At 37.6% G+C, this 15,117-nt stretch overlaps 1 protein-coding gene across 1 annotated transcript in view; it reads right to left on the bottom strand.

Moving 5' to 3' along the window:
• The window catches only part of blm (BLM RecQ like helicase), a 29,291-nt gene that overhangs the window by 9,873 nt on the left and 4,301 nt on the right, over positions 1–15,117 (bottom strand). Inside the window, exons 9-22 of the mRNA XM_056255830.1 lie at positions 14,772–14,890; positions 14,583–14,696; positions 14,404–14,502; positions 14,082–14,230; positions 13,426–13,532; positions 13,180–13,340; positions 12,844–13,039; positions 12,347–12,537; positions 11,970–12,114; positions 11,651–11,850; positions 11,344–11,539; positions 9,864–9,986; positions 5,711–5,912; positions 5,392–5,610 (exon numbers count right to left, since the gene is read on the bottom strand). Of these exons, the coding sequence (XP_056111805.1) occupies positions 5,421–5,610; positions 5,711–5,912; positions 9,864–9,986; positions 11,344–11,539; positions 11,651–11,850; positions 11,970–12,114; positions 12,347–12,537; positions 12,844–13,039; positions 13,180–13,340; positions 13,426–13,532; positions 14,082–14,230; positions 14,404–14,502; positions 14,583–14,696; positions 14,772–14,890 (2,192 nt within the window). The 3' untranslated portion in view covers positions 5,392–5,420. The remainder of the gene's footprint in view (positions 1–5,391; positions 5,611–5,710; positions 5,913–9,863; positions 9,987–11,343; positions 11,540–11,650; positions 11,851–11,969; positions 12,115–12,346; positions 12,538–12,843; positions 13,040–13,179; positions 13,341–13,425; positions 13,533–14,081; positions 14,231–14,403; positions 14,503–14,582; positions 14,697–14,771; positions 14,891–15,117) is intronic.

Below are 15,117 nucleotides of genomic sequence, written 5' to 3'. Positions count from 1 at the left end.
ACATATAAAGGACTGACCGTTAGTCCGATTGACTTGAAAATTGGTATGCAGTGTCTTGGTCCAAGGCCCCATGTATGTCTATGAGGACATTGGCGTATCTCAAAAAACATGGCCGCCATTGACCAATGAAGTTTGAGCCCCTATGAGACGAGGTTAACGGAGGCCAATCGGAACGAAACTCGATGGGCATGTTCGACTCATGGCCTAAGAGGTCTGTAAGAGTTTTGAAAGAAATCGGCCACTAGTTGGCGCTAACGAGTTTTACGGCTCTGTAATCACGTGGTGTTGCACACATCCCCCCAAAATGCATATCATTTTATAGATATCCTCATGGTGAACAACTTTGCCTCTAGAACCATTGCTGTCAATCAAATCGTTCATTAAATATTCACGAATATGTTAAAAACCTACTTTTGCGAACTAGTCCCTGGTTTTTTGCCCGATCGGAACCAGACCAGTCTAGGACAATTCTCTGGACTCTCTAGATCAATAATTATCAAAAAAAAGTTGAACTTTGCCCTTTGGTTCACTGTAACGGGGTCATTTAGAAAAGGGGGCGTGTCAAAATACACTCAAAAGCCTATAAATCATAAATAAAAACTCAGAACTTCACAAAAATTGATGAGCACATGTGTCATAACATGGTGAAGAAGCATGCAGAGTTTCATGGAGATCAGACCATAGGTGGCGCTATAACTGTTAAAAAGCTTTAAAACCATACATTTCCTATGGTAAATTGCCTGTATTGGCTGTAAATTGTCTTTTCCATCTATGATCGTATACTTTTCATATCATAATGTTTAAAACCAGTGCAGTACAATTCTCTGGACTCTCTAGATCAATAATGATCAGAAAAGGTATAACTTCTTAATTTGGATGGCTATAATAGGGTCACTTCAATATGTAGCCTTGACCAAATGTCCCCAAAAACCTATATCTCTTCAATGAATGCTCAGATCTTCTTAAAAAAAGGTCAGGACATATCACTCTAAACAAGCTTGACAAATTTTAGACAGATCGGACAAAATTTGCCTCTATAACAGTTAAAAAGGTGAAAATGATATGAATATAGTGGCATATTAAGCCAATAAGTGGTGTTTTACTGCCCCCTGCTGTTTAAAATAGTAATTTTGTCATAATGCTGACTATCATTGTTCTATAATTCATTTTTAGAATTAACATAATCACTATTTTAACATTTACAATCACATTTAGTCAAAATTTATTGTCACATTGACAAATGTGAACCCTGAATGAGACAGTTTAATCTACAATAGAATGTGTGTGTGTGTGTAGTCCCATGTTTCTGAATAAATTCTGAATAATCTGATTAATAGCTTGCAAAGACATTAAATGCTTATAGACCATTAAAATATATTTTCATAATGACTTTGTGTGTGTGTGTGTGTGTGAGCAAATGTCTACATATGAGTGCAAAAGCACCTGTGAAAACACTTTATTAATAAGTAGAATGGCCAGCAGAGGGCAGTAGAAGACCACTTATTGGCTCACTCTCATTTTGACACACTTGATTTTCAACAGTAAATCAAAGCACTAAAGCAAACCAGTTTTTCCATGTTAACTATTATAACACAATCATTTTTTGTCAGAGTTTATCACTTCATTTTTATTGGCACTTCACATCAATGCAGCAATGTGGTAAATCATGGTAAATCACGATAGAAACATGGTAAATCATAGTAAAAAATACTATTACATGGTGTATCATGGCAAATCATGCTAGCAATGTGATGAATCATGGTAAATCATGCTACAATCCTGGTAAATCATTCTAGAATGTGGTATATCATGGTAAATCATCCTATAACATGGTAAATCATGGTAAACTATGTTAAATCATGCTAGATTCATGGTAAATCATACTGGAACATGGTAGATCATGAAAAATCACACTAAATTTGGTATATCATGGTAAATCATGCTAAAACATGGTCTATTCCATCTATGATGTCAATGGTTAAATGCTTGCTACATAAAACTTAATGTCTTTTGATGCTTTTGTGCTTAACGGCCTTAAAGGCCTTAACTGCTTGAACACCGCTAAATGCTGCTTGCAGCTTTAATTATTATTATAATTTTTCATCCTGAGTCTTTCTGAATAGAAAGAAATCCCATTGTATAAAGTTTTTTTTATTCCATATCAGCCTTGCTCTTAAGTTTGTATTTTGTGGATATCATGCTATGATTATTCTTAATTACAATAACAATGCTGTACTTTTTGTACAAAAAGTAGTTAGTTTCCTAATATATCAACAGTTTTTCCATGTATATTTTAACAGAAACTGAAATGTTATTTTGTTATTGAAAATTAAATTATACCTTTTTTAGCTCTGTGTTTCAGATGAGGTCTAGAATCTATGGCGTTTCCGTCAAGGGAGGCACGAGAACGATTTTTATCCACATCCACAATCCATTTCCAACTTAACCAGTAATGAGTAAACCATCCCAGCGCTTTGTAAATTGGTAAAGGCCCAGCATTTGAACAATACTGATCGCTTTATACACAGTTCACCCAAAAAGACTCTTGTGTGTGTGTGTGTGTGTGTGTGTGCGCGCTCATATTTGAACAATTGATGTTTTTGGCAATATGTACTAGAAGGCCAGGTTTAGTCATTAGTACACTATGTCCTGATTAGCCTATAGTATTTATTTAAAGACAAACGATTCTTCCAGTGGCATGCCAGTATGGCAGGGGTTTTATTTTACCGTACACTATCTATCTCTTCCCCTTTGAAACTGCTACTGAATTTAAGAAAGAAAAAGATAGAGGAAGTGAATAGAAAACACAGACAGAGCGGACTTATTTTTGTGTACAGCGAAAAAGAGACAAGTAACAGCCAGTGGTAATTACCATAGTAAGGGGGATGTTTTAGATCTTACATTGGTAATCACAATGCTGTTGTGAGGTCAGAATCACTATGGTGCTACTAGTGAACAAAAAGGATGGCTGAGATGTGTTTTAGGAAGTGGCTGACTGTAATATGTCTTTATAACCATTTCATAGAACTGCTGTCTTCCACTGACTACAGGAGCTGAAACCTGTTTAAGCTACAACATGCAAACATGAGGTGCATGGAAAACTGTAGCAGAATTTGCTGAAACTGCTAACACGTGGAAGAGAGAGAGAGCCACTGGAGTTATGCATGTCTCTAACCTTGAGAAGCATTCATGCATGCATTTAGAACATCTCTGATGTGCCAAGCGTTGTGGTGGCAGCTTAAGTCCATTTATATTTTTGTAGAACCTGATTGAACAGCTGTTTTTCGCAGTACAATAATACAACGGTCTTGCTCTGGTTGGTATCTGCATGCCATTGATGATCGGTTTTATTAATCCATATCGATAAATTGATTTTGTTTAGAGAAAGAAGAAAAACATACTTGGAAGGCCAGTAATGGTTTTGAAAAAGAAGATAATTGAAGTTTTGATTGGATTTTACTCATTGACAGCATTATGTAGCCTCAGTGGTCAGTCCTGCATGGCAGAGCCATTCAATAAGCAATAACCTGAATTATAGAATAATTTAAATGAATCTTTTTTTGGTGGTTTTTGTGCTGTTGTGTAGCAAGTCAGACTACCTGATGTTTTCTAAGGAGCTGGGAATGAATCCATTTCGTTTGAGTTAGACGCAAAATTGCGATTTTAACTAAAAAGCTCATTTTATATGACGTTTATTGCCCAAATTTGCTACATTTTATACTCATCGTGAGCACTCGTCATCTTGTTTGGATCCTGAACCGACAGTGTGCCGTTGTTCTGAAGTTTTACGCTTCTCTTTGTCCTTAGAATCCTATCGCACAAACTAGCGCGAACTCCTTCCTGGTCTCGTAGATCAAGGGCAATTGCTACACAAGGAGTCCTTGTGAACTTTATACTTTTGTCTCTAGACAGTTTTCCTGTACTGAATGGAATGGCCAGGTTTGACTGTGATGAATGCAAGGGTCCGGTAAAGGACAATTGTCAGCTAAATTGGTTCATCATTTCTGTAAACTAACTGGGTTATTTCACAAGGTCCCTCTGTGGACTTTGTATCAACGTATTTGTATGCTTCTTAGTATGCAAGTGTATGCATAGAGTTGAACACTTGCCATGACACTTATAAAGTGAAAAGCAGACTTTCAGGAGTAATACTGTACACCGCAAATAAAGCACTTCACTGGCTTAAAATATACCTTGACAGCATGTACAAAATGTTACGGCTTCAAGCGATCCCGATCAGCCTATTAAAGATGGTGATTTTAATGTTCAAGATCTGTTATTGTTGGCTACAGCTGTTAGATTCTGGTTTACAGTTGTGAAATCGTACTGCCTGGCAGCTGCTCTTTAAGAGTCTGAGTTTTAGAGATCAGGAGCTCATTCCAAGTAAGGTCAGAATGTCCTCCATTTTCATTAAGGAGATGCTAGAGGTAATTTAATGAACCGCTGGCATTAGACAGCAGTTGTGTGATCTCTCAGTTCGACTAGGTTTAGTTCTGAAATCATTCTACCAGGAACTTTAAATTTCACCATCATCAGAATGAATGCTCCTTACATGCTTGCATAAAAATTCCCAAATTATTTGGTAAAATCTGACTTCACCTGAACCGTAGCTTTAAGATCTACTATGGCGCTGAGATCCAGTAAAGATCACAGGTGGCAACATGCTTCGTTTACTGTACTGTGCTTCTGTCACTTCAACAGTTATGCATATACATGCACATTTGTTTATGCAGAGATATGTCTGTGGGTGTTTTTCTGTAATCTCCATCTTTTCTGTTTGGGACTAGAGTTCGCTGTTTAGTTCCTTAATATATGAATATTGAAATACATACAAAATTTATGTGCCAAATGCAGTTCCTGTTAAGTCAGATTCATTCCAAAATCATCTTTGTACTGTAGGAAACCTTCCATGAAAATGGTATAAGAAATTGTTTCGCTGGTAGTCCCTTGTAACTGGTGCCATGGAAATATTCAAACTTGAAATAAACATTCAAAAGTGTTTGAGATATCTTGTGGTTTATAGTTCTGGATGTATAATTAATCAGATAGCTTATAGATATTCAAGTATTTCCACTTTTTACCACACCAATGTTAAAATAGGACCATTTCCATTAATAAAACGGCATCACTGTTTCACTGGCATTTCCCCCTCAAATATATTTTTGAAAACAAATTGCAGATTAAACTGACCTCACATATATCAACCTATAAGAGAAGCGGAAAATAGTATGATTTATTATTATTATTGTTATTTTTTATGAAGCACTGGAGTTCATATTTAAAAATGTGTTTGGTTAAATGTTCGCAACAAAAATGCATATAGACCACAAAACAAAATATTTATTAAAAATCTGTGTATAAAATGTATACAAATATCAACAGTAAATTTACTTGATATTCCCAGTGGAAATACTCTGTTTCTAGAGGTGAGAGAAAGCTGGTTTGAGGAATGGACGAGCAGCAGTCTGGGGGGTGGGCAAAGCCATGAAGCCGGGCCTCTTCGCTGCTGGGACTGACGGAGAGGGCCTGGAACCCCTGCCTGCACTCCGGCTCCCACCCCTGCATCCTCCCCCTCCTCCTCTTGATGAAGACCAGTTATTGCTGTATCCACTACAATAAGGGTGTAAAGGGGTAGTTCATTTGGTTTCATATAGCTGACATGGAAGTCTACACAATCCAACAATGCTTCTGCTGTAACAAACATACTGACCCTTTAGTGGAGGAGTTCTGGCCGCTGGAACCTTTCCTTCTTTTGGGTTTTCTGGAGTAAGACCCTTGCTTTCTCTTTGCTCCACGTCCAGAGGTGCTTCTGAAATAGGTTGATGTGATGTCACCTTCACCTTCATCGTCATCTTCATTCTGCTGGCCTCTTGCTGTGTCAATCCATCCTGAACTCTCGGCCTGCGGCTCAGCTGCAGAGGGAGTGTGAGAACATCATGTCTCTCCAGCAACTTTATAGGTTGCTGTTTTGAGCTAGCTGATATATGATCTGTTGAAGTTTATAGGCAGAACTATCCAAATCAAAACTCTGTGCCTCATCTCTGGTCATCTGTAATATTATATAATATTCAAATAATTTGTACTGGTCTTGTACTAAGGTAAATTACATTATGATGAAATATAAATATTTAGGAGGCTAATAATATCGGCCAGTAAAATCAGTGGACGTCTTGGATTTTAAACTCTATACCCCCTTAAAGGGATAGTTCACCCAAAAATGAAAATTCTGTCATTAATTGCTCGACCTCATGTCGTTCCAAACCTGTAAGACTTTTGTTCATCTTTGGAACACATCAAAGATCTTTTTGATGAAATCTGAGAAACTTCTGTCCTTCCATTGACAGCAACGCAACTGACACTTTGATGTTACAAAAAGTTCATAAAGAGAGTTTAAAACTAATCTATATGAATTGACCGGTTTAGTCCAAATTTTCTGAAGAGACTTGATCGCTTTATATGATGAACAGATTGAATTTAGGCTTTTATTCACACATAAACATTCATCAACTGTTTAGGGCTGTTCCTGACTAAAGATTTTTCTAGTCGACTAGTAGCCACTCATTTAAGCCATTAACCGACTAGTTGGAAGTTTATGATAGTATTAATCACTTCATATATACTTGGGGTTGGGGAGTGGCATCGGAAAATCGTTTCAGGGATGAGAAAGAATATTATAATGTAACATTGTACTACATTACAGAGAAAAACTAAACCATAATAGTGAGCAATTAAAATATGAATTAAGCGTGCACACATATATCTTGCTGCAGCGGACCGGCAAAAGTAATGAATATGAATGTGTCGGAAAAATAGGATGGAGACTGTCTGAACATTTTAACAATTTATTAATGAACAAGTGATTTCTGAATCAGTGTCGGCTGCAAAGATGAAGTTGAAGACGGCGACTCATCACCTCTACAGTACAGTGGATCCGCCTTTAGTGAGAAATGCATGTTAAGCTAAGCATGCCGTAAGCACGGTACTAATTTATCTTCCAGACTCACTCCCTTGGATATTCGCCTAATAATAGCACACATTTATTTAGGTTAACGTTTGAGCAAGCGGCCATGTAGAGAGGCTACTACTTGCATGTTTCAAATGATAAGCCATATCTGAGGTCAATGACGGTTAACGATCTGTCTGTCACGGACTGCGTGACCGTCAATTTTTTTTTCTGAGACTAACAGACTAAATATTTGGTCGACTAACCCTCTTCTTGTCGACTGACGTTTAGTCAACTATTAGGGGGCAGCTCTAGATACGTTAAAGGTGCAGTGTGTGATTTTTAGCGGCTTCTAGTGGTGAGGTTACGAATTGCAACCATCAAAATTTACGGTGGCCGACAGATGTCGTCGTCTGAGACAGCAGAGAGTTAGCCAGTTAAGCAATGAGGTTTCTTTACAAAGATAAACTATTTTTTTTTATCGTTTTACTGAATAATAAAGTAAACATATGTTATTGCGAATATTATTGTTACTTGTTCATTACAGTGTTTTATCCGCTGACTTTAGCTAGCTTCTTTGCATGAAGAACAACATAGTGACGAAACACGTTTGTCCGTTTAGGGCCACTGTAGAAACATGTTGGTGCAAAATGCGCACCAACATGTTTCCAACATGCACCAACATGTTCCGCGGTGTATGTAGATAGAAATGGCTCATTAAAACATAACGGTAGAAGATGTTCAGTAATTACATAAAGGTAATAAAAACATAATGGTTCATTATGTAAGGTATTTATACACCACTGAAAACATAGTTATGTATATTATATTGCATTTCTGTCTACAGATCCTCCTAAATATTACACAATGCACCTTTAAAGGTCCCCTGACATGAAATTTTCACTTTCTGAGGTTTTTTTAACAATATTAGTTCCCCTAGCCTGTATTTGGTCCCCTCGTGTCTAGAATTTTCAATCGGTGTAAACCGAATTTTGGCTATTTATCTCTTCTCTGCAGCTCAGAAACGCTGATCTTGAATCTCCTCGTTATGACGTCATAACGAGGAAAGGTTACCTCCCCTTTCTCTGCTGTGCCCACCCAGAGAATTTGGCTCGCCCATGAGAAAACGAGCTAGGAACAGGAAGTACGAACGCGCCGGCGCGATTTGAGTTTTTCCTCGAGAGATATCATGGCTTGCAAACAAGCGAAGCATGGCAGTTGATCAGTGTTCGGATGTACAAATGAACACAAAAGTATTTTTTAGTTCCTTCATCCGAGCCTCTGAAGAAACAATGGGTTAATTTTATTTTCTCTGGAAATGCGCCGACACAACTTCTCGAAGTTTTGTATGGTCCAAACATTTCATCGACGACTGTTTCCTCAACTCGATGAACGTCTGAAAATAAATCGATCGAGCTACCAGGCAACAATTTCTGATGTGTAGCCTAATTGTTCAAGTTCAGAGAGGTAAGGTAATCTTTCTCTCAAAATCGTTCAATACTGTTTATGCATCAGTAAGTCAAGCCAGTGACTAAAATATCAACTTCACATCGTTTCTTATAGTAGGATGAAAATAATCTTATTTAAATTCTGAACAAATTATACAGAAAGCGATAAAAGAACAAACTTTCCACACAGTGCGAGTTTATCTGGACAACTCATTATGAAATCAATGACGCACGTTACACTGCACAACGAAGCTCTTACTGTATGTACATCATCGTGTTTGCATTGGGGAAAGCATTAGAGAGAGTGCAGAAACTGCGTTGCAAAGATAAGATCTCCATGCTCGCGATCAACAGACTGTCATCTGCTTGCTCAATGCTCATCACGGCAACATTTTATGTGATGGGAATTGATCTAAATACTTTAAAAACTTCTCACGATTCGTTAATCTCTATAGCTGTAATAGTAAAAACGTATAATAGCTTTAAGAGTATTCGAGAAAGTTTCGCATGTAATACATAGCTATTTCATATGCAAGCATGTCAGCCAATCACAGCAGTGGCTGGCTACACTGAATCCCACAGCAGACACGTCCCTTCAAACAGAGCGTTAAAATCAGAGGCTAAAAGCAGGCTAGGAAAATTGCCTTTTATTCAAGATTATGACTATTTTTGATCTAAAAAACATACTAACATTATAAGGGCAACCCAGGAAACATTATAAAATAATAAAAATAACCCCATGTCAGGGGACCTTAAATGGAAGTTCAAGCATATTCGCTTTACGTGCAAGAACCAATGAGGTTCATTCTCGTGTTACGTAGCACGTTTGAGCCTCCGCAAAAACCAATGAGTTTTGTTTTCGCACATCAAGTTCGGTTGAGCTTCTGTTTATGTTGCTGATCAATATTTTATGTGAATAAAAGCCTACATTCAATCTGTTCATCAAATAAAGCGATCGAGTCTCTTCAGAAAAAGTTTACTCAACCGATCGATTAATATGGATTCGTTTTACAATCTCTTTGAAGTGACAAAGTAGTAGTTGCGTAACTCTCCATGGAGGGATTTAAGGTGCAGCTACATTAGCAAAAAAATCCATTGTCAATAAATAGTGTAGCATTATACTGTATGAAGCACAGCTCACAAAGTCGTCACTTTCAAACCAAGCAGCTTTCTGTTGAAATCAGGTGACCAACTTGGCCCTGAGACAAAATTCTTGATTGTGTGGATTCCAATTGAAATGATTGGACTTCTACCTTTGTTTGGTGAATTTTCACGGGCAATGTGACCGCACTTTAAGAAAGATGCATATTTGCATTTACCTCCGTTTTTGTCTGTGATCATCCATTTAGGTTACCAGTCTCTTAAACAATGTTCAGGCTAGAAAGGATTATTGTAACGTAGTGTGTCAGGGAAAGCGTTCATCTTGAGGATATAATCTATATGTAGATGAGTGTGTGTTGTCAGACCCTCACCAGGCAGCTGCCACTCGGCGTACTTCTCCAGCAGTTCAATAACCTCAGCGCCATACTTCTCCAGTTTGTCTTCGGTCACACCGTCAATCTGCAACAGCACCTCCGGATCAGCCGAGAGGGTCTCTGCACAGAAACACATCACAATTCATTTAACACAGAGCACATGGGGCTGTGAAAATGGAAGGGGATTAATTGCTTTGGGTTAATGAAGTGTTTCATCCCAGTAACACTATGTAAATCTGCTTGTAAATAATAATAAAAAAGACAGTCGTAAATGTGCTGAAAGTTGTATATATATATATATATATATATATATATATATATATATATATATATATATATATATATACACTAGGGGTGGAACGGTACACAGAAGTCACGGTTCGGTTCATACCTCGGTTCAGACATCACGGTTCGGTACGATTTCGGTACAATGGAGGGAAAAGCAAAACAAAAATGCAGAAGGCATTGTATTTTTTAAATAAGTTTTATTATATAAAGGCATAGAACCAGTTTATTTGTAGTGCACTGACAATAGTTTTATATAATTAGTTTATTAATTAAATTAATGAAAAGACAAAAAGACCTTGCGATATGTTTGGTAATTGTACCTGAATTAATTTAAAATGAATTTGCTATATTTCAGATCAATATATTTGTTTTCCTTAATTTTAATTAACATTATTAATTAACAATGTAACATTATTCTCATCTGAATTATAAATAATTGATTTCTGTTAAAATAATACTACCATTAAAAACACATTCGATTTTCTTTTTTAATCAATGTAGAATGTTTAAGATTAGTGCTCCGAGGACGAGAAATGAAAACCAATGCAATATGACGAATGTCCAAAAGACGGGACCCACAGACTGTTTTGAAATGGAGTCGGATAAATATGTTTTTCTTTTAAAACTGTGTGTGATTTTGGTTGAGTGACAGTTGTAGGTTACAGTTTGACAAGAGTTTACAGTCTCTCTCTCTCTCTCACACACACACACACACACACACACACACACAGTTCGATCTCGCCTCTCTCTCTCTCGTGCACACACACACAGAGACACAGTCCAACATTGCAATCTTGACATCGCAGCCTTCATTAAGCAGTCACGGTTACACCAAACACGAATAGAGCGTCAAATTCGCGTCTAGTTCGACGCAAGTCCAAAGCGAATAGGACGCGCGTATAAAGCCAACGTTTGAAGTGAACGCGCGTTCAGAGCTAAGCCGATGGTACAGATTATGTGTCCCTAAAGAACCCGCGTATCTAACAGTAGTTCCGCATTACATTAATTAATTTGCACGCGAGTTTTATTTATTTTTATACCGTGTATTCTCCGTGTAAATTCGTGCACCGAACCGTGACGCCCGTACCGTTTCGGTTCGATACGAATACATGTACCGTTCCACCCCTAATATACACACACACACACACACTATTTACACATTTCATTATATATTATGAAAATTGCTTACCAGCTATCTTTTTGAGTGTGGCTGTGGAGAAAATGTTGTAGTAATGAATGCCGAAGACTTTGCCCAACTTCTTGCACAGATCATTGAGTTCCTGCAGACACTTTTTAACCATCTCTTCTCTCTTAGACACATTCTCAGTCACAGAGGCTTTGTGCTTTCTGATGCTGGATGCACTCTCAGTCTCAAGAAATTCAACCTGCAATGGGGTATAGTCATTATTACAGATTTTGCATAGAGCATACAACATTAGTATTGAGCATAAAAAGCAGTCACATGAGAAAATAATATGTTATATTAATAGTCTTACCTGCATGCAGCCATTCAGTACAGTCATAGCTTTAGGCCCTGCAGAGATATAGGCCACTGCCTGCCCGTTGACAGTGATGTACAGGTCCTCCATCAGAACACTATCCAGCACCAGTTTCTTAAAGAGCCTCTCCGCATTGTGTTTGGAATATGCCGCTCCTACCCCAAACATTCCGGACTGGATCCGAGCACTTTTGGAGCCTGCCGCACAGAGATATTCTTATTGAGACCTGGATCAGCCGTCCTGACAGGCATTAAATCTCAAGCACTGTATGAGGCAAAAGATATTCATAGTAATATTCGCATTTGTGACTTCTTACCCAGAAATATCTCGACCAGCATGTTGAGGGTAAGCCTGTTCTGCTGGGCGGATTTGCCATATCGGTTTCCAACCTTCTCACAGTTCTCCTGCACAAACCTCGCAATCTTCTTCACATCATCGGTGACATTTCTTGATTTATATTTCTGGAGGTAAGCATTAAGATGCATGAATTTGCATTTGTATCTGTAATTAATTCATAATGGTATAATTAAAATGTTCATGCTCTGAAGTAAATAATTAGTCGATTAACTTGCTTGGTAAGCAAACGAAATTCAATTTAACAATGGATGTGTACAATTATACAGTTTATTATTAAGCATTACATTTGTATGTATAATGAACGCTGTAAAGAATTAACTGATTTGATGGTCTTACATGTGGTCTGGCACAATTGTCACAGATGACCTTAGGATGCTCTTTACAGAAGCTTGTATTAAACGTGTGCTCTCCAAAGTAAGCCAGCAACTGGATCCTCCTGCACTCGGCCAGATTCTCACAGAAATGCACCATGCTGTGAAGGTTGTTGATGTGGGTGGCTTTGGATTGCTGGTTGCCATCTTTATCCACTGCAATTATATTAACAGTTATGTAGGCCACGCTCACACAGACAGGTTAACTATGACTGTATAATAGTGTCTGGATTTTAGTATTCCACATCCATGTTTTGAACATCTTCATTATGTGAAGCATCCTAAAACATGTCATTTCACTGCACAATAAATTTAGTTCTGTTGTGTTTCTATGTCTTGCTTAGTTTTAATACTTAATAAGTGATATAATCGATACTAGTGTTATAAATGATTGTTTACGGTTAAGCCATCGATATTTTTATCCTAGCTTCAATGCAAGAGTACACAAAAGCTAGTACATACTAGCAATGAGTCTCTTGATCCGGATAACATCAGTGTAGGAATAGAAGAGGACGCAATGGGAAATCTCTCCATCTCGACCAGCTCTGCCTGACTCCTGGTAGTAACCCTCCATTGACTTGGGCAGACTGGCATGGATCACATAACGCACATCAGGCTTATCGATACCCATACCAAATGCAATGGTGGCACACATAACCTAAAACCGAAAGATGAAATAAATAGTGGTATTAGTGGGAAAATAAATACAAAAACACAACATTTCTGATCAAAAGAGCTGGTCCATGTTTTAAAGTAAAAGTCCTTTTGGTTCAAAATTGTAAGAACTGGGTGCCTCACCTGGCAGCCATCCTGGTTGATCCATTTGTTCTGGACATATTCCCTGTCACTGTCACTCAGGCCAGCGTGATAAGCCTGTGCTGCAATCCCAGCCCTCTGAAGACTGTCAGCCAGAGTGTCGCAGTCATTACGAGACAAACAGTACACAATCCCCGAGTCACCTACACACAGTCAACATGGTTTACAGGGTCTCCATGCTAGGGTGAAAAATTATGAGCTAAAGACTGATTTAAAGACAGCACTCACGTGGGTAATATTTCTTAATCCACTGAATGCATTCCTCACCAACCTTCTTGGGCTTTTTTGGCAAAACGGAGTATTTGAGATTGTGCCTGTTAAAGCTCATTGTGAATCTGTGAAAACATTATCAATGTATATATGTGTATCAAAGCATACATATATCTCATATACACTATTGTTTGTAAAGTTCAAAAGTCTGCAGATTTTTTAAAACGTTTATGAGATTCTTATCATTTCTATTAATATAGGAAATTGTGAAAAACTGCTTATTTTTATGAAAACTGTGATACATTTTTTCAGGATTCTCTGAACAGCATTTATTTGAGATAGAAATGTACATTTTAAATGTCTTTACTGTCTCTTTTGATCAAATTAATGTGTCCTTGCTTACTAAAAGTTAATTTGTACTGAGCCCAAACTTTGTAGTGGCCCCCTCCTCTGTGAGGACGATCACTTGACCTTTTGATTGATATGTGAAAATGTTACTTTGTACAGTATTTTTGAAGGAATGTGAATTTCAAAATAATAGTGTATCCATATTGCAATCAATGTCAGTAACATTAATCAGAATACGATGTCATACATTAAATAAACGCTTTTACAAATACATGAAATGGCAGAAAATGATGAGCAATAGAGGAATTGCATGCAAGAAGACTTACACCTGAGGACGGGTCATTGCTAGCTGGTTAAGAATGTCTTTCTGAACTCTAGGAGTAGCTGTGGCTGTCAGTGCCATTATAGGAACCTTGGGAAACATCCGCCTGAGCTCATGCAAGCGCTTGTAGTCTGGCCTGAAATCATGACCCCACTAAGGGAGAAATAGATCTATTTTACGACGTTTGTATGGATGGTGCCACACCTATTGATTAACATTTGTACAAAAAAGTAAATTTTGTAAACAAAGACATTCTTAACTAAATGATTAAAATCACACATTTTTCACTGTTCTTGTTGCACAGTACAATTTATAAACAAGTTTACCTGACTGACGCAATGGGCCTCATCAATGACTAAGCGAGCCAGCAAACCTCTTTCAAACAGATTCTGAAGTGCACTAATCATTCGTCCACTTGCACACACCTGAGAACAATAGCACCACATTTCAATGCTGGTTGAGATGCATGCAAAATTGCAACACACTTGTCTGGCTTGAAACTCACCTTCTCAGGAGTGGCATAAAGCAGTTTGATGGTGGGATCCTTCCTAGACAACTGCATATAGATCTGCGCAGCCTCACTGTCTTTTTTGTCCCCTGATAAACTAGTTGCACAAATCTATAACAAAACTGCACAGTAAGCAACGGTTTCAAGTAGAGAAAATGATTGTGCATAAGGAAAAGAAGAACTTACATCTAATGTGGTGAGTTTTTGGACCTGGTCAACAATGAGAGACCGTAGAGGAGATATGACTACAGTCACCCCAGCAGAGATACAAGCAGGAAGCTGATAGCAGAGACTTTTACCACCACCTAAAAAGGAGTTGTGAAACTCTTCATCATTAGAAAACACTTTCAATATTTATGGAATTAAAAAAAAAAATATATATATATATATATACATTTATGTGTGTGTGTAAAATCATTAATAAAATTTAATACAATTTATACAGCTAATAAATATAATATAGTTGTAGTCAAGACATAGTGAGCTGGGATTTCTAGTCTAACCTCAAAATAAACAAGCTATCTAAGTCATA

This window comes from Rhinichthys klamathensis, unplaced genomic scaffold (genome assembly GCF_029890125.1).
Source record: "Rhinichthys klamathensis goyatoka isolate OS25496 unplaced genomic scaffold, OSU_Roscu_1.1 h1tg000005l_1, whole genome shotgun sequence".
NCBI lineage: Eukaryota > Metazoa > Chordata > Actinopteri > Cypriniformes > Leuciscidae > Rhinichthys > Rhinichthys klamathensis.
Note: the sequence above shows the minus strand (reverse complement) of the source record. Positions and strands in the feature narration are given on the sequence as shown.